The sequence below is a fragment of the Sinohyriopsis cumingii genome, chromosome 13 (genome assembly GCF_028554795.1).
Source record: "Sinohyriopsis cumingii isolate HCF-2022 chromosome 13, ASM2855479v2, whole genome shotgun sequence".
NCBI lineage: Eukaryota > Metazoa > Mollusca > Bivalvia > Unionida > Unionidae > Sinohyriopsis > Sinohyriopsis cumingii.
The window spans coordinates 68,935,317-68,955,370 of NC_142973.1; the positions used below are offsets into that span (position 1 = coordinate 68,935,317).

At 35.6% G+C, this 20,054-nt stretch overlaps 1 protein-coding gene across 1 annotated transcript in view; it reads left to right on the forward strand.

Annotated features, from left to right (window-relative positions):
- Positions 1–20,054, forward strand: part of LOC149785785 (uncharacterized) — a 398,918-nt gene that overhangs the window by 114,801 nt on the left and 264,063 nt on the right. The window contains exons 7-9 of the mRNA XM_089979704.1: positions 2,771–2,920; positions 13,465–13,478; positions 18,613–18,621. Of these exons, the coding sequence (XP_089835830.1) occupies positions 2,771–2,920; positions 13,465–13,478; positions 18,613–18,621 (173 nt within the window). The remainder of the gene's footprint in view (positions 1–2,770; positions 2,921–13,464; positions 13,479–18,612; positions 18,622–20,054) is intronic.

The following is a 20,054-nucleotide window of genomic DNA, read 5'->3' on the forward strand; positions in this document are numbered from 1 at the left end:
CATACTGGTTATTGAAATAGCTTCACATACTGGTTATTGAAATAGCATCACATACTGGTTATTGAAATAGCTTCACATACTGGTTGTTGAAATAGCTTCACATACTGGTTATTGAAATAGCTTCACATACTGGCTGATGTCGAATTTAGCACTTATCAAATGTTATCACTGAAGCATATGACAGATTTGTTTTCTGATGAAATATTGAGAGGGGGAGGATGTAAATGTTCTTCTGATAACGCTGGCACTTGGTGAAAATACATCGACTAAAAATGCTCCATTTGAACTACTGCTGCTGATAACGTTGGCACTTGGTGAAAATACATCGACTAAAAATCCTCCATTTGAGCTACTGCTGCTGATAACGCTGGCACTTGGTGCAAATACATCGACTAAAAGTGCTCCATTTGAACTACTGCTGCTGATAATGCTAGCACTTGGTGCAAATACATCGACTAAAAATGCTCCATTTGAACTACTGCTGCTGATAACGTTGGCACTTGGTGCAAATACATCGACTAAAAATGCTCCATTTGAACTACTGCTGCTGATAACGTTGGCACTTGGTGAAAATACATCAACTAAAAATGCTCCATTTGAACAACTGCTGCTGATAATGTTGGCACTTGGTGAAAATACATCGACTAAAAATGCTCCATTTGAACTACTGCTGCTGATAATGTTGGCACTTGGTGCAAATACATCGACTAAAAATCCTCCATTTGAACTACTGCTGCTGATAACGTTGGCGCTTGGTGAAAATACATCGACTAAAAATGCTCCATTTGAACTACTGCTGCTGATAACGTTGGCACTTGGTGAAAATACATCGACTAAAAATGCTCCATTTGAACTACTGCTGCTGATAACGTTGGCACTTGGTGCAAATACATTGACTAAAAATGCTCCATTTGAACTACTGCTGCTGATAACGTTGGCACTTGGTGCAAATACATCGACTAAAATGCTCCATTTGAACTACTGCTGCTGATAACGTTGGCACTTGGTGAAAATACATCGACTAAAAATGCTCCATTTGAACTACTGCTGCTGATAACGTTGGCACTTGGTGCAAATACATCGACTAAAATGCTCCATTTGAACTAGTGCTGCTGATAATGTTGGCACTTGGTGAAAATACATCGACTAAAAATGCTCCATTTGAACTACTGCTGCTGATAACGCTATCACTTGGTGCAAATACATCGACTAAAAATGCTCCATTTGAACTACTGCTGCTGATAACGCTGGCACTTGGTGAAAATACATCGACTAAAAATCTTCCATTTAAACTACTGCTGCTGATAACGCTGGCACTTGGTGCAAATACATCGACTAAAAATGTTCCATTTGAACTCCTGCTGCTGATAACGTTGGCACTTGGTGAAAATACATCGACTAAAAATGCTCCATTTGAACTACTGCTGCTGATAACGCTGGCACTTGGTGCAAATACATCGACTAAAAATGCTCCATTTGAACTACTGCTGCTGATAACGTTGGCACTTGGTGCAAATACATCCACTAAAATGCTCCATTTGAACTACTGCTGCTGATGCAGATGAACCTGACAGAAGTGGAGAACCACCGCATGGAAAACAAGTTTTAAACATGAAGCACTGACAGCACTTAAAGAGTCATGATAAAAACACAAAGCCTTGACTTTTAAAAAAATTAAATTTTGTTAAATTTTGTTAATGCAGGGTTACTTCTTGAATGACCAATTTCTTAAAATTTGTGCTGAAAAATCAACCAGATGTGCCAAAGTTGCATTATTTTTTTAAAATACCAATTTGTCTTTATTAAATCTACCCTTTAAGTAGGAACGTCACATCTTGTTTTCAAAATGTTTTTCCCACCTAATTTTCTTTCTAGAATGGACCATGTTAACATCATCTATGTTTTACACTCTTGATTTTATACTTCATCATTGATGCTAACAGATGAAATAGATAAATATATGAATAAATTATGAAATACATAAATAACCTGATGCAACTTTTTAAATTAGTTCCAGAGTTTGGTACAGAAGTAATGGGAGATAATCATAACTAGTTTGTGCTTGTCAGAATGTGAAAACTTTGTAGCAAAAGGGAGAGAACACTTATCAACTTGGTCACTTTGCAGCATGCTTTTTCATCTGACCTCCAAATGTTCCTTATATACATTGGAGAGCTAGAGCTTAATCTTGAAAGAAAATGTTTATCTTGCAATCCATGCAGTTCCCACTTATAATATTCATATGAAAGGATGCTAAGTTTATATTCATTATCTTGCAATTCATGCAGTTCCCACATATAATATTCATATGAAAGGATGCTAAATTTATATTCATTATATATTTTATATTAATTTGAGTAATTATTATGCTGGCTACTTGTCTCTCAACTTTTGTAGATAAATAACCAATTCGTTATGTTATTAATTATTATTATTATTGCATGGTTGTTATAGCTTTTATATTTTTAATATTGAAATAAAGAAAATTTGAGACAATATTTCATTGGATATAACTGTTTTAGGAATGTATGCAGTAACAATTTTGCCTGCAACATTTAAGGAAATTGAATCATAGATTTATATAAATCTGTGCCTTTTCTGGGGGCTTTTTTGTCTTCAGTGTTTATCATGATTCCCGATGTTATTGTAATTGAAGACATATTCTTGCCATCATGTTGGAATTAACTGTGATGAATTAAACAAGACTTTTCTTTCCTCAGATAGTCAAATAATTTGAAAAAAACACAAAATTATTTTTGTCTCTCATCAGGCAAATGAACAGCAGAAGCGGTACGAGGACTTACTTAAAGTGTGTCGTCAAGTAAATCCACAACTGGATGTGTCTCACTTTGTCAAAGCTGTCTACATTGAGGGACCTCGTTATGACCTTGAACACCATCGTTTTAAACCCTGCGATCCAGCTGTCGCCAATACAGAGGTAAGGATTGACCTTTAAAGATTAGCTGCTTTCTTGAACCCCCACAAAAATACAGAAGTACCATATTACCCTGTACTGAGTGCCAGCCTGTCTGTGAATAGTGTAGACACAGATAAACATTCTCTTAATGCAGTAATTAGAGCTCATTAATGTTCAGTCAAATTAATTGAAGAAAATGGTGTGGACATTTATTTGCTGGCACGTTATTGCCTTATTAGATTAGAGTTCAATGCTATACATTCTTTTTATTGTCAAGAGAATGGTATGAACCTCATTCAGATGGGATATTATGCTTTTGTTTATTTGAGTCCGTGCTTGTCATTCTTTATTATTTCAAGTGAACAGCATGGACCTCGATCTGCAGGAACATTATGCCTTAGTAGATTGGAGTCGGTGCTGTTTCACTCTTTGTTTCATTAAAACAATGTGGAGCCCAATCCACTGACACATTCTGCAAGTTAGTAAATTAGAGCTAATAACATTTCACTGTGTTAATTTAAGAGAGCATTGTGGATCCAAATCTGCTGTCACATTATGACTATATTATTATTGACAGTCCTGTTCATTCTTAGTGTGGGGCTGGAGGTTGATTTGCAGATTGTACCTTCTTACAAGGTGTCCGCTTTGTTTGGTTATTGTTATCTAGAGGGTAATTGCCATCGGTATTGTTGCCCAGATCAAGTAGATATTAATATAAAGTGTGAAACTTATAGATGGAATAAATAGAGATCTGAGCAGATATATAGAACAGAATGACACGAGCCCCCGTACATGAAATACAACAATTTAATCAATTACATAAACAACTGTGATAATACGTTACATTATAAAGATACGCTTCTCTTTTGAAATAAATCATTCACCGAATTTCAAATAAAAATATGCTTATATAAATAGCAGATCTGTTTTAAATGATGGATTTGGTTCATCATAGAATCAAGTAAACAATTGATGTCATTGCCTTGTAGAACTTCATAACCTGCTTATTTCCGGTTTACTCCAACTTCACTGTGGCTGTTCTTCATGGTCCTTTCGCTTTTTGTCTTCTCGAAACTCTCTATTGTTTCAATTCTTTTGGCCCTCAAACTTTGCATGGGTAGGTGGATACATAAATACGTAGATACTTGGACTAGTAGGTATGTGGATATCATACTGGGAAAAGATCAATACTCCCCCTCTTGTTATGTCAGATATCGTCCTATCTGAATTCCAACAGATACCAAAGGCTGTCTGGTCAAGCCAAACATGGCAGACCATAAACAAACATAGTTTCATAAGATTAATGTATTTCCTAATGGCTATTTCATCACTGACTCACATTAACATCTCACGAGACATAACAGTTCCGTTCTCATCTCAATTACACAAATAAATGAATGAATGAAATTCATTACGTGCTTAATTACGTTATTTTCAGCAAATACATGCATTCAAGTCTTTAGCATACATGAAATCTCATTTCATGGCTTACAACATTAATTTCAGTCAATATGGACTCAAGTCTTTATCATATGTGAAATCATCTAAGATTGGAGATTTCACATGGATTCTCGTAACTCATATCAACTAAAGTAATGCATGAAATTCTTAGAATACCTGATTCCTATAACAATCAAGACAACAAATTCAAACAATTTGTCAAACTTATATAAAGATCATTGTACAAATTCAGATAGATGAACTCAAACACAGTTATACTCATATCATGAAATTGATCTACAGATTTAAACAAATAAATTCATGCAAATATAAGCAAATAAATTCAAGCAAATCATTATATTGGTATCAACGAATTACATGAGAGTGACACATATACCTTGTGCTTTCCATCTTTGCATGCTTCTACCACCAGAATTGTGTCCGTCGACTTTTCAGACATCTGGTCCCTCGGATAAATGTTTTACAAGAGAATTTCCTCGGAGTCTCCTATATTTTTTTCTCTTGCAGGAAAATGTAGACTGACTAAATTTTGCAATGGGGCATATAAAAACCAAGAAATTTCATGTGGGAAACATGCTCTTTATTTAGCGTAACCAATCAGGATTAAAATATATCTACTGCCTTTTATAACTAGGTGCCAAAATTGTAGTCAGCCTGACTTCTAGATTTCCAAATAACTGATTCTGGACAATCTCAACTCTGACATTTTTTATGTAAATATCAAAGTTAACCTTTTCTTTCCAGTCTGTGTGACTGTTAAATAAATGAAGGCTTAATTAAGAATCACTTCCTCTCACGACACAGACATTAAAAATCATTGGAGTATAGTGATTAACATGCACCTGTCCCCATAAATCTAATTAATTGTTCTCTTGCTCAAATGAATGTGCTCTTTATAGATCGACAGAAATTTGCACCCATACACTTACTATTTCAGTAAAACAGTGTTAGCCCAGATTTGCTGTCACATTATGACTATAGTATTATTGACAGTCCTGTTCATTCTTAGTATTTCAAGAAAACATGTGAACCCTGATCTGTTCATACATTATGCCTCAGTAGATTAGAGTCATTACTGTTCCATGATATCATTTCAAGAGAGCATTTATATTAAGGGACTAATATACACTGCACATCTAGCGATGGGGAGCATGAAGGCAATCATGAAAACAAAATTAGAATACAGACTTGTGCAATGTTGTGTTCTGTTATAATTACTTGCATTAAGGTTAAGTGTGTATGTGTGTGTATTTTGGATTTTTAATGTAGCTTTTAAAAAATTTCAGTCATATTGCTACGATGTCTTCAGTGTGGCAGTTATAGTTTATTCTGGCACTGGGGCATGATGCCGCAGACATGTGGCATTATATTCCACCCATTCACATTATCCTGACACCAGGCCGGCCAGTCCTAACACTGACCTCTTAATGCTGATTGCCTGGTGAGGCAGCTGTTAGTACCATTTTTATAAGTCTTTGTTATGACTCAGCCAGGTTTTGAAACCCATTACCTCCCACATTCAGGGTGGCCATTCTAACTATGTATCCACCAGAGCTATCACATTTAAATTAAAATGGCAAGATAAACAAATCTTTCCATGTAGATTGCTTATACAAAACTTTGTGCTTTTTTATTGTTAAAAGGAAAGCATAATGAAGTTGAATTTATAACTGTTTTCCTTGTATATTTTGTCTCATGAAGTTTTCGCAATTATCATTAGTTAATTTAAAAGTAGTAATGCTTCACCCAAGGCTATTGTGTGGCTTTTTCATGATGTAAAACCTCATTTGTTTGATGTGAGTACATCCTTCTAAGAGAGAAGAATTGTCCATGGGACATAGCCCACATGTGCACCTAGCATGCATATTCACTGAACTGTCATCTTTTTAAAAACATTTTGTTAATGGACATTTTTTTTAAGTTGTGACCAGAGAAAATTTGCTTGCAGTTGCAGCCTCCCCATCAACAGATGTTTTTGGTGTTACAGTTATTTCTCTATGTATTTAATTTCACAGGCTGCAAACACCCATTTTTCAGAGTATTGTTCTTTAAGGAACTGTGTTGGTTACCAAACTGGATACCACACACTGGGTTAGGGTACACTCTTACTCAGTATCAAATTTACAACAGGTTATGGCAAAGTCTTAGGTTATGGCAAAGTCTTCTGTGCTAAGCAGAGCAAAGACCTAACCATAACATAATAGGAATTACATATTCCTTCTCATTGGTTCCCAACCTTTGTTTTGCTGTGACCTGAAATTGACCACCAGCAGGACATCACGACCCTCAGGCCAGTTTTCAGCATTGAAAAAGCAAAAAACAAAATGTGTTCTGATAGCCTTTCACAACTCTGCTGAGGACCCCACCCCCATGATCCTTATTTGGGCTGTCTTAATTAATTGTCTAAGCACCAAATTTTTTTTTGCTGGTATTATTGTATAATACCATTTCTGTGATTTGCAGTGTTATTGTCTTTGTGCTTGCAACATACTCCTTCAGTAAAATTTAACAATTGAACTTCTTACTTTAGTACACGGGAAAAGACAGGTGTGTCTTTAATTTTCTAGCTTGTGACATCACTGGGATATAAATAGCACACAATATATAAAACGGGTGAGATTACACGTGACACTCTGTGTTGTATACATATTGTCATTATTCACTGTTTTCTTGATGGAAATTTTATTTCAAAGAACATTCTTGGTACAGCCTGTGGGAAGATGTGGCCACACAAAAAAAGACCCATGGGACACACCCCCAGACTGCCTCACTTGTTCAAAGTGCACACAGGAAAAACTGCTGTGCATTATGTAAATTATGGTCAACTGAAATCTGGAATCTCAGCAGAGACCTTAGGGCTTCACTACAAGATGATCAACACATCAGGTTGGAAGAGTGCTCCTGCCTCCCAGAGATTGTATGACCAGTTTCTTTGGAGAAATGTGAGGGAGGAGACGCTGAGCACTTCTTATGTTCTGAGTAGCATGTTGCACGCTCCTGTGAGGGAGAAGTACCACACACCTTGCATCTTGGATAGTGCGTCACACTCACCTGAAACGAGGGAGCTACATTGCACCCATCAGATCACGGGTAGCATGATGCACCATCCCACAAAATGGTAGCAGCCTCATTGACACATTCTATTACCTTCTCTCATTTGAATAGGAGGAGATCTGATATTACCTTCTCTCATTTGAATAGGAGGAGGTCTGATATTACCTTCTCTCATTTGAATAGGAGGAGATCTGATATTACCTTCTCTCATTTGAATAGGAGGAGATCTGATATTACCTTCTCTCATTTGAATAGGAGGAGATCTGATCTGTTCACTTGTGTGGACTTGTGTCCAAAAAAATCAGGTGCATAGTCCAAGAAGATACTTTCAAGTTTGGAAAAGATCTTGGGGATCAAATTTCAACTAGATCTTTTGCTACTTTCGCATTTGTTGACAAATGAGAAAATCTCTGAAGTTTTTTACAGGTCAGAATATTGCTCAACAACATAAAGGGTAGTCCATTTCTCCCTCTTCTTTGAGACCTCTGGTCTAAGCCTTGAGCTACCAGGTAAATTTCCCAGGTGAGCCATCAAACCTACCCAGTTTGACACTAGATTATCTCAAGTGGGTCTTTCTACTAGAACCTGGGCCTACCATCCAGTCAAAACCATCAAAGATATTGAACAGAAAGCCTGGATATTAGTTACCATAGCTTCTCATTCTGACTTTTCAGATACTTCATTTAATGTGATGAAAGAGGCCTTGCTGAACCAAGCCACATTGCAAGATGTACTGGAAGCCTGGACTAAAACGTCCTGACATGCACTTTCTGTATCAATGGAGATTCTGCACATCTGCCTTGATGTTGCATTGGCTCCTAAAGGTCTTACTCAACCACAGTAAAGACCTTCTCAGGGCAGTTCCTTTGGAAGCCAAGACTGATGTCAGAGGAATCATTCCTACTGTGGATTCCCAAGATTTCAAGATTCATCAGCAAAGATTCTTTACAACTACTTTTGATACATCATAATCAGCTAGTGATACCAGTTGCCGTCAGTGGACATACACAAAGTTCTTTAAAAAGATGGCTCCCATCATCAAATCTGCAACCTCAATTTAAACCTCTTAGCCTGTCTGTTAAGGCTTGGTCAAGCATTATGGACAATAGGTGGGTTCCTTCTATTGTGAGTGAGGGGTACTGATTATATTTTCAGAAACAACACCCTTTGTCAAGGACCCTCTTTTTTTCACCAATCCAGTATAATGAAATCAAAGGAAGAGGTGCACACCCCTTTGTATTCTCTTCTCAAATATTCTGGATTATCAAGAACAGAGGGAAACTGCATCACTTAATCAGGCTCTTGCCTATAAATTCATTTCTTCTGGAGGAATCTTTCAGGATGGAGATTATATGCTAAATCCAGAATGCAATGCATCAATCAGATTGGGAGGTCTCCATCGATCTTTATAATGCTAGCTTGTAGTTCCCAATATTTCCTCTTCATTGAAAATGCACCTGATTTTGCCTGGTCCAAGAAGTTTTTCAACTCTTGAGTTCTGACTCATAGATCGACTTTTGCACATAGAGTTTTCACCTGATTTTTAAGAATAATTGCAACATATCTCTGATTACTGGGAATTCAATTCTCTGAATCTTCGTCTACAGGCTCATCTACAGTCCCTCCATCAGGATCTGTTCTGTTTCTTGTCGACAGTAACTTGGTTTGGTCTCATACCCAGCCTTGCGAAGTCAGAGCTCACACTATCTTAGTACTTCATCCACTTGGGGTTTAATTTCATCATGAATCAGAACTTAGTTCAAGTCCTATGGGACTGTATAGAACAAATCATGACGATGTTATGAGCCACAACATCATTATCAGCTCACCTTCGTCTTTTCCTATGTGGAACCTTGAATGGTGCTGCAGATCTGGTTCCCTTAGGATGTCTCCATGTGTGGCCTCTACACTTTCTCCTTCTCACAAAGCGGAAACTTCATCACAACCTGCATTAGTTGTTCCTGACTTAGTCTCCATGCATGCATCTGATCCATCACATATATAGAGATACTGCCAGTGTATGTGAATGCAGGAATTGTACAGAATTTGTATGGATTCATGTACCTGGACAGCAGTCATGCACAAGAACTCCCACAAAGTAGTTTAAAGTCATGGATATCAAAATTTACTCTGCACAGTATACAATTTTTATTTAACTGTTAACGCTTAAAGTTGTACCACCAGTAGAGGTATCATAGCACTTGTCATGACATCAGCCATTTTTCATGTAGGCAAATTTTTATATGTCTGGGTTCATCACCTTAACATAAATAGTTGTTAAACTTAATTTGATTAGCATGTTAAGCCCTGGAACATGCAATCTGTCATGATTTGAACATTGAATGAAGGAAGTTTTACAAATGCATGTTTAAAATATGGACTACCTAGAACACCAATATGGCTGAGTCCAAATTTGGTTCATCAGATGATGATGATTTTGTCCAGAAAATAATTGCTGATGATACTGATAGTGTCAGTGATTTTTAAAGTTATGAACAATATCAGATTATTGGAGCTGGGAAAGTGTTAATAAAGATACCAGTGAGTAATTTTGAACCCGAAAATTATATTGACCTGCTGGATGAAAAAAGAATAGATGGCACCAAGGCCAATCCCACATTTAGTGCTATCTCAAAATTAAATGTGGAATAGCAAGCCTAATTATACCAAAGACAATTTTAAAGTATAGTTCAATTTTCATTTCTTTTCTAAAACAATTTAGCCCTGCAAGATTTTGTGCTACAGAACTATATATTCCTATAAGGTTTAAGATAAATTTAGTTAATAAGAATGTAAAATTAAATTAAAAAGTAAAGATATTTATTTGATCAAAATATCTCTGTCTTAAAAAGCAGACTCAGTGGGATTGTCGGACCTAAGACTCAAATATAGTATTGTACGAAATCTGGCATAATGGTCAGCATAGTGCTGATTTAAGAAAGTGAAACTTTGGCAGAGTTGATATTAATGAAATATCTTATTTTGGAAGTACCCAAAACACAATATCTATGAATTGTGAAAAAATAAAATATAACAAGCATAAAGAACAGTTTCCCAGCTTATTCAATCTGGTTAAGCTATGTATGTACATGCTGCTTCAGACAGCAAACAATGAGGAGGGGGGTTTCAGCATAGTACAATATTCATACACAGATATAGCACAGATTAATCTCAGAAACATATCAGATTAATGCTTGAGATTTTGATTTCATTAGTGCTCTAATAGAGTGGAGCAGGAAGAAAGAGAGACGGATGTTGACATATTAGGTAAATATTGAATAATGGCTGTTTCATTCTCCCATCCTTTTTTTTCTACTCGTATTTATGTAATGGTGGGGTGCTCTTCCCTTTAAATAAAATCCTGGTAGCATCTCTGCAAAATGTTTGTGAGTTGTCAGGTAACAAGGGATTAGTGTAGACAAACAGACAATGCTGGACCATGGGGTAGATTCAGAAGGGGCTTTTACATAAGTGGGGACTTGGCAGATATATCATATATAGGTGACTTGTGTTGAACGTTATGTTTTACTTCAACTTTTTGGACAAACCTTTGTCAACACAGATGCAAAACACTTGAAGGTGAAAGAAAGGACATTTGATTGGCATATCTATATCTTTTTATGTTGATGATCTAATAGGATTTGCATTGACATTTTTGTCAGATGAGCACTGGGATTCATAAAACTCATATGTCTGAGGCTGATAAATGACTCAAAACTTTGAAATAAAATATCTCCTATGCTACTGATGATAATCAAAATGTTTGATTTTAATTGGTGTACTGTAAATAAATAGTATTCCAGCAAATTTTGAAGTATTTTGTTTGAGTAGAACAAGGATCTGTTCCAGGATGTGTGACTGAGTAGAACAAAGATCTTTTCTAGAATGTGTTATTGAGCAGAACAAATATTGTTTACAGAATGTATTATTTAGTAGAACAAAGATCTTTTCCAGGATTTCTGACTGAGTAGAACAAAGATCTTTTCCAGGATGTGTAATTGAGCAGAACAAAGATCTTTTATAGGATGTGTGACTGAATATAACAAAGTTCTTTTCCAGGATGTGTGACTGAATAGAACAAAGATCTTTTCCAGGATGTGTTATTGAGCAGAACAAAGGTCTTTTCCAGGATGTGTGACTGAGTAGATTACAAAGATCTCTTCTAGGATGTGTGACTGAATATAACAAAGATCTTTTCCAGGATGTGTAACTGAGCAGAACAAAGATCTTTTCCAGGATGTGTGACTGAATAGAACAAAGATCTTTTACAAGACGTGTGACTGAGCAGAACAAAGATCTTTTCCAGGATGTATGACTGAGTAGAACAAAGATCTTTTACAAGATGTGTGACTGAGCAGAACAAAGATCTTTTCCAGGATGTGTGACTGAGTAGAACAAAGATCTTTTCTAGGATGTATTATTGAGCATAACAAAGATCTTTTCCAGGATGTGTTATTGAGCAGAACAAAAATCTTTTTCAGTATGTGTGACTGAGTGGAAGAAAGATCTTTTCCAGGATGTGTGACTGAGTAGAACAAAGATCTTCTCCAGGATGTGTAACAAAATAGAACAAGGATGTCTTCTAGGATGCGTCATTGAATAGAACAAGGATTTATTCCATATGTGTCATTGTCCAGAACAAGTTCTATTCCAGACTGTGTGATTATGGGGTTCATGATGATTTTGTCAGGATCACACCAAAATATCAACTGATTACAAAAACTATACATTACATTTTCAAGTCCTAACTTTATTGCTTCATTAAGTCACTTCTGTATTCAGAAATCTTCCCTTTTGTTTTAAATGGTGGGGTAACTTTATAACTAAATTTTCAATTCTAGAATAGACCCTATAGCATTAATGATTTCTTTAGAATACATTAAGAGTCAAAGTTTGTACGCATTGCAGACCATGTAACGCTTTATGTTAATATAAAATATTTATTTGATTTTGATGAAGCGATTTAATATAGAAGTTTCCTTTTTGATCCACTGTGTTCACTGTTTTTGAGGTTTATGATCAGTATGCTGCCATTTGTCAGAGCAAGAAATTACAAATTGAGCATTGATGAAAACAAAGACCCACTTGTGCTTAGAGAATTATGAGTCTGCAATAAATTGGGAATTTTTGGCATGGATCAGCAATAAACTGGTAACATTTGGCAAAGTGGTCCCAAATTATATGTTAGGAGAAAAATGACTTGCAAAGCAGTTCCAGGTTTTTGCAATAATAAAATTTGCCCTTTGTTTATTACTTACTTAACTGTGTGGTTCCAGTTTGCTAACTATGGTATAATGGTGTCTTTGGTACAAACCTATCCTAACTGTAGGACAATTTATGTCTTAGAATGGGCACAATGCTAAATACAGCCCTCTTCCACTGTAACTCTTCACTGTAATGTGAATCCATATATAATGCAGTAATTCTATTGACCCTGTGGCCAAATTATAAAGATTTATTCTTTCTTTTAGAGTTTGAACATTACATGAAAACCATGGGTGTGCCTCAGCCATCTTTCATGGCAAAATATTGAATAAATTGTGTTCTTTATTCTGGGGGTGCGTGGGGGTGGGGGTGCATGGCCTGGGCCTGACGTCCCGCTTGCCAAAGGAAAGTGAAGCATCTCTCATAGCCTCTCCTTCCCAGGTGTAGTGATTGCCGCAGGACCACTGTCTCGCTCTGTGGGGCAGGAGGTTACTTGCATATGGCCTCTCCTACACTATTGTGTCCACAGCAGCACCTTCACGCGGTGCAACCTGTTTTAACAGAGCCTGCTGTGTGGCGCGACCGAGTACCCGGCGGTATAACTGGGTGGGCAGACTGGGCTCATTAGCCTTGGCAGGCAACCAGTCTAAGAGAAAGGAAACTCTGACCCCAAACCCGGGCAGATGAAGCTCGTTAGCCTTGTCAGGCAGTTCATCTAGGAGAAGGAAACTCTGATTCAAAACCAACCAAGTCCCATCCATTGGATTATGGCTCCACTGCCTTGTGGATATCTTCGGAAGAAGGAAAGGCTACGGGAGTAAACCCAGACAGAAAATCAGGAGTGGAGCCCCTAAGGCGGCTGGGGGTCGACTACGACCTCCTTCTGGCAGCTCCTGCATCCAAACTGGTGCCAAATGTCATGCTCAGCATTCCTTTGGACCCCACCAGCAAGGACGAGAGGGGGATCCTGACGTCTGGGCAGCCCAGGATCTCCATATTCCATGCCCAGGCTTGCGCCCTGGAGAGGACAGACAGGCAACACCCCAAGGGCGCTATTCGCATGGTCTTTCGAGACCGAGTCGCCAATGATGATGATGATGATGATGATGATGATTATTCTTTTTTTATACAAAATGCCGTAAATTAGCAAATACAGCAAGGCACCAAGTTCAAAATAGTAATGAATTCTAATGTTGATTATATAGTTATGTTTTACATTTAAGATAAATTTTCAAAGTTTAAAGATGATACAATAACAAGAAGACAAGATCAACGTAATAAAATTAACATCTTCCAATGGATAACTTATTAATTTATGAAAAGTGGCAATGTTGTTGTGTTTACCAAAATCTTAAACTGCGATAGATATAACTTTAGAATATGAACTTATATAGCACAGTATATCAATGTCAATAATATAAAAAAATTAGTGATAACAATTTTGACTCTGTAATTAGCACTAAATATGAGTTATAACATTACTTACTGTAAAGCTACTAAATAAGTAACTGTTAATATATATGATACTGCAGCATTAAAAACAAATCCATCCTATGCATTGTCCTAAAATAAATATTATATGCTGTAGGCTGGAAACAAAGCAAGTTTATTCTGCATGACTCGAGTCATAGCTAGCATCCTCCTCCTCAGTGTCTGAATTTTCAAAACCGTCAAAAGTTTCATCATACTCCTTGTCTTGACAAACAGCCGTAACCTCACCTTGGCCGGCTTTATTGATGGTTGAGGCCTGTTATTCTGCTTCTGATTCGCTGTAATAGTTGGATTCAGGGCTAGAATTTATGGAGGCCATCATGCGTAGTTGCCAGACTATATTTGTTATAAACTGAAAAGTTTTACGACCTTCCGGTTGGTGTTATATACTGGCAATAAGGTAATGCTTAGAAACCACATCAAAGACCGCTAAGTAAGTATAGAGGGTGATGATAGTAGACAATAATCTTATGTTAACTGACTACATTGTTTTCTGTAAAATCTGACCAAGTGTAGTTCTTGCCGTCTGGTAATTATTTATGGGTAAGTGATTATTTTATTCCCCAACGTGAGGAAACTAATTTTTTGGTTGAAACAGCTCTGCAGCGGTATCTCCTTTATCAAGTGAAGCATGTGGATTTAACTTTATTCAGTTTAGGTTTCAGTGGTAAACAGAAAGGATGATTCACCATATCCCACTATTTTGTACCATGTTTATAATGAAAAGATGCCAGTACAGATTTTGGTCATTTATTAATCTTTTCAAAAACCTGCAGGTTATGTACATCTATGGGTTTTCTAGTATATTTTTTATGCAGCATAGAAAAACTGGTGGTAATACATTAGTGTGTGTTATACTTGGATGCATGCTATATTTGCTAATTATGGTAGTTATATTTGTCACAAACTGATTTTGAATATTACAAATATAATTATATTTATGAATGTTTAATCACATGGTTGACAGGTGTCACATTTGCCAATATGGCAGCAGAATGGAATGTTGTGGTAGGTATTTGATACAAATTAAACTTTTGGAAAATTTTCAGATTATAAAAAAACAAATGAAAATATTTTTTCTATAAATATTTATTAGTGTGTGTGTATTTATGTGTTAAGTTCATGTATTCCTTTATAAGACTGAGAATCATCCTAAATTTTTCAAGAGAACAGTTGTTTTCTGTTTGAATTTTACATAATTCTCTATTGAAACTTAACATTTTCCTTTTAATTCACTGTGTTTTGTTTATAGGCCATCTCTAATAAATATCTTGGCTGGGGAGTGGGGTGTGTGTTTGGCATGCCACTCTTTGTTTTCCTGCCAAATATATTAATAGTTCAACTACTAAATTGTAGGCATCAGTGTCAGCACTTTCTGTTGTTATCAACAAGCTCTCTAATGTCAGCACACTATCTTATACTGGTGTCAGCAGTTGTGTAAGCATAATCATCTCACTTAAGTTACAGATAAATTAAAATAAAAAACAATTAAAATTTACTACCCTCTGATTTGAGTACTGTAATGGCCATATGGATATATGATAAAGGAAAGGAGACTATACTTTGTTAAATTCACTTTTGCAAAATGTTCTATGGAATGAAATATTCGAAAATTACAATATTAATGAGATATTTACTAAATTCACAAGTCTACCCTGGATACACAAGGAAATTAGAAAACTCAATAGACAAAGAAAGTGGCATCACACTTGAGTGAAACACATTCAAAACCCAAAACCCAGGTTGTTAAATATTGTAAATAATTTAAAAGAATTATTACTGAAATGTGTGAATCAAAATATTTTCAATGGTTGACTGACAAAATAAAAAATTGTTCTGTTAATTCTAAGGCATTGTGGAAACTTGTTAAAGACATCCAGGAAAAGTCCATGAAGAAATTTTTTGATTCACTGATTATAAATTAGGCTAATATGGCAGATGATGAAAAGAAAGCTAAAATATTTAACAATTTCTTTTGCAAACTGTCTTGAAGACAGATTGATAATATGACATAATGTCAACTTTCTGAACCAGATGTTCGTCAGTTGCCATACTTGCGCTATCTCTTGCATCATCATTAGTGAAGATGAGGTACATAGTGTTATTATTGATGAGGTACATAGTGTTATTATTGATGAGGTACATAGTGTTATTATTGATGAGGTACATAGTGTTATTATTGATGAGGTACATAGTGTTATTATTGATGAGGTACATAGTGTTATTATTGATGAGGTACATAGTGTTATTATTGATGAGGTACACAGTGCTATTATTGATGAGGTACATAGTGTTATTATTGATGAGGTACATAGTGTTATTATTGATGAGGTACATAGTGTTATTATTGATCAGGTACATAGTGTTATTATTGATCAGGTACATAGTGTTATTATTGATCAGGTACATAGTGTTATTATTGATGAGGTACACAGTGCTATTATTGATGAGGTACATAGTGTTATTATTGATGAGGTACATAGTGTTATTATTGATCAGGTACATAGTGTTATTATTGATCAGGTACATAGTGTTATTATTGGTTGAAATCGATCCAGATGTGTGGTCCAGACTTACTGCATCCCAAATTACTTAAAACAATTGCATGTTCAATCACCGGTAAGTATCCTCTGTGTCAGATCTTTAGCATTTCTCTTAATACCTAAAGATTTATAGATTCTTTGAAATTAACAAATTTGGTCCCAGTGTATAAAAAAGAATGTAGGACAAATGTTTTGAACTATCATCCAAATATCACCCCTTTGTCCAGTGTGTTTGAAAATGTGTCTGCAAATATTGTTTATCGTAACTTGATTGTAACCTAATCAGCAAGGCTTTACAGCCGGTGACTCTACAATAGATCAGTTATCAAATAACAGCTGAACACTTTCTATTAAAATGTAAAAATTATACAACTCAGAAATATTTTCTTCTCCTCACATCACCAACCCGACTTGAACTTAACACATTATTATCCAACAATTTGATGCATTCTGATGAAATTAATATACAGATATTTATATCAGTGCAAATCATTATAACATTATCAAAATGATTTTCAGTTTAACACACAGGTCATAACCACAAGTGTATTCAGTCTTTGTTTACCATTAAATGATCTTTGACACAAGTACATATACCAGAACTTATCAATTATACTTTAATATTTATTTATGATTTGTCTACTTTAAGTTGGTAGATAATTATTGATTGTTAAAATGCCTCTGTAATATAGAGAGAGGGAGTTTACAACTAGCTTCCAGATTTCTATTGAATCCCAATATAGATTATATTGTTATCAATCATACATGAAAATGTTTTCTTGAATAAATTCTGTTCAAAGAAATTTACAATGTTTTAGGTGAAAACTTGTGCAACAATTAATATATACTTACAGTGTGACCCCGCTATAGCATGGTAGTTGGGAGCCATAGATCCCAACCATGTTGTAGACTGGACCATGTTATATGCAACCAGGTCAGTTAGCTGAAGAGAATGATGCATGTACCCTAACAAATTTGCTGGGGAGGGGGAGGTAATAAATGCAGGTGGTAAAATACATGTTTCATTGGCACAGTTACCATCTTAAATCAATGCATATTAACCCTTTACTTCCCATATAAAAATCTAACCCTCTCACCTGTGCGTCCCATATGACGTTTGCGATGTCATACTCTTGCTCCCCATAAAAAAACACATAAACCGTAAATCAATGGCATCCTCAAAAAAAAAGTATTCTCGCATTCCTGGAATAGCCTCAAAATAACCTAAATCATTTCTACTGAAAGTCTGCATTTGTTATTAATGCCGGATTACTGTAAGTTATTATTTGTCATCATTTCATGATAAAAACAACTATCAAAGCACAACTTGTTTTGTTTTAATCACTGCAACTTGTGCTTCGAATCTTTAAACATTAATATGTAAATACAAACATGTATTTAATCAGCATACTTGGTGAAATTATTGTTGAAAATATTTAACTAAAATATTTCACTGCCGTGTTCATGTTATATTCTTCGTAATATCAGTTAGAAGTCACAAGTGAATCTGACAAGAGGCAGAAACTTAATAATGGCGGACATCACATTATCTAGGCAGTGCCTGTTCATTAGACAGACTGTAATTATAATTATAGGAAATACACCTGTAGTGAAAATAGATAAGGCATATATAATATTTCACTATATTTAGAGAACTACACATTGGTACATAGTATGTGTATACTGTTTATATATACATGTTTAACGTATAGCATGAATCAACATCATGTACTTACCCGCAAATCTCATCACATACATTGAATCCACAATACAGGTAATTCCATCGAAAAAATCCACAGATTTAAAATATTCAATAATTTTGTCATAGGTCATATAGGTCTGAACTCAGTGGATACACATTGCACAATCATGTAATGAATGATGAAGCACATTTACTTTTCAGTACATCCCAAGTTTGTAAAACTTAGTTTGCATTTTAAGCTGCTGTTGGTAGCGTTCATAAGCACAAACTTTTTCCCTGCAAAAAGGAAACTTTCACGGCACAGTAAACGTGTTCCAGTCATGTTGGAAAATGCAAAAATCCATCAGATTCCGTTGCTTTTATTTAAGTCTGGTACTGACTTATTTGAAGAATAGTTCTTTGTTTTTTTTTAAGATTGTAGTCGGCTTTCCTTGATAAAATGTGCATGCATTATTAAAGTTACCGCTAAAGGCCAGCTTTAGAGAACCAAACAGATGCCCGTTTCTTATTGTGGCACCAACATCAAATATATTGCATGATTGAGACTGATTTTTTTCCCATTTGCTTAGTATGTTTTCATAAATTCGGTGCTTCAAAGGTAATGTTTTCTTTGAAATTTCAGCAAACTATTTTATCTGCGTACATTTTTAAAAAAGGAATTGACTGTCGTTTGGTTGATTGTAGTTACAGTTCCTCCTTGCCTATTGAATACATTTGTGGTTGCGGAGTGATGCTGCCTTCCACTCAATTTAACAAAGGGTCAACAGACGATAGAGATGCAGGTGTGCAGGTGTTCTGATCTGATGACAGAATATCTGGGTGTTCTGAAGGATTTAATTCTGAGTGGAAAGAAGAGGAATTTTACATACCATCCACACACAAATGTCAGACTATGTAAATATGTTATTACTAGCGTACAGCCAAAAATCTGATGAAAAATAGATTACGAGATAATGCATCATCCGGTTGATCTCCACTACCAGAAATGTCAACAACAACAAAAAAGCGGATATCTCACAACATACAGTACTCATGCTCAGTGTCAGCATAAGCAGATTATGATATAACAATTCACTGTTAAAATGGTTTGTCAATATGGACAAAGAAATTGTTTATGTAACAATAGATAAATTTCAGTGCATTTTATGTCAGGTTTGTGGCTTCCTTTCATGGGGCCTCTGAATTTCTCCACTCTAAACCAATGGTTGTATATACTAGCTTAAACAGCCAACATTGTCGCCAATAAAAAAAAATCACCAGATGTTATATTTTGCCGCCAATTAGGAAAATAAAATCGCAGTTTGCGACATTGGCAAAGCCCTACACAATCCTAGAATAAACATTTTACACTTTATTTTTCATACTTTTAAGAAGAAAAAATGTTTTTTTTCGTGTATGAGAAAAATACATATAAAATTTCAGGAGCCACTCCACAATCGTCTTGTATCTTTCATGCGCGATCTCTTCCCCAAAATGATAATAAACTTTTTACGTTTTTTTTTTGTACTTTTCAGATTTTTTTTTTTTTGTGCGAGAAAAATGCATGTACATGTACATAAAATTTTGGGAGCCACACCATAACCGTGTTATATCTGAATTCTCATTATAATGGAGCATGCTATAGCTGGGTCACATTGTACCAAACTCACCTCTTATAGCATACTTATCATTCAATATATAT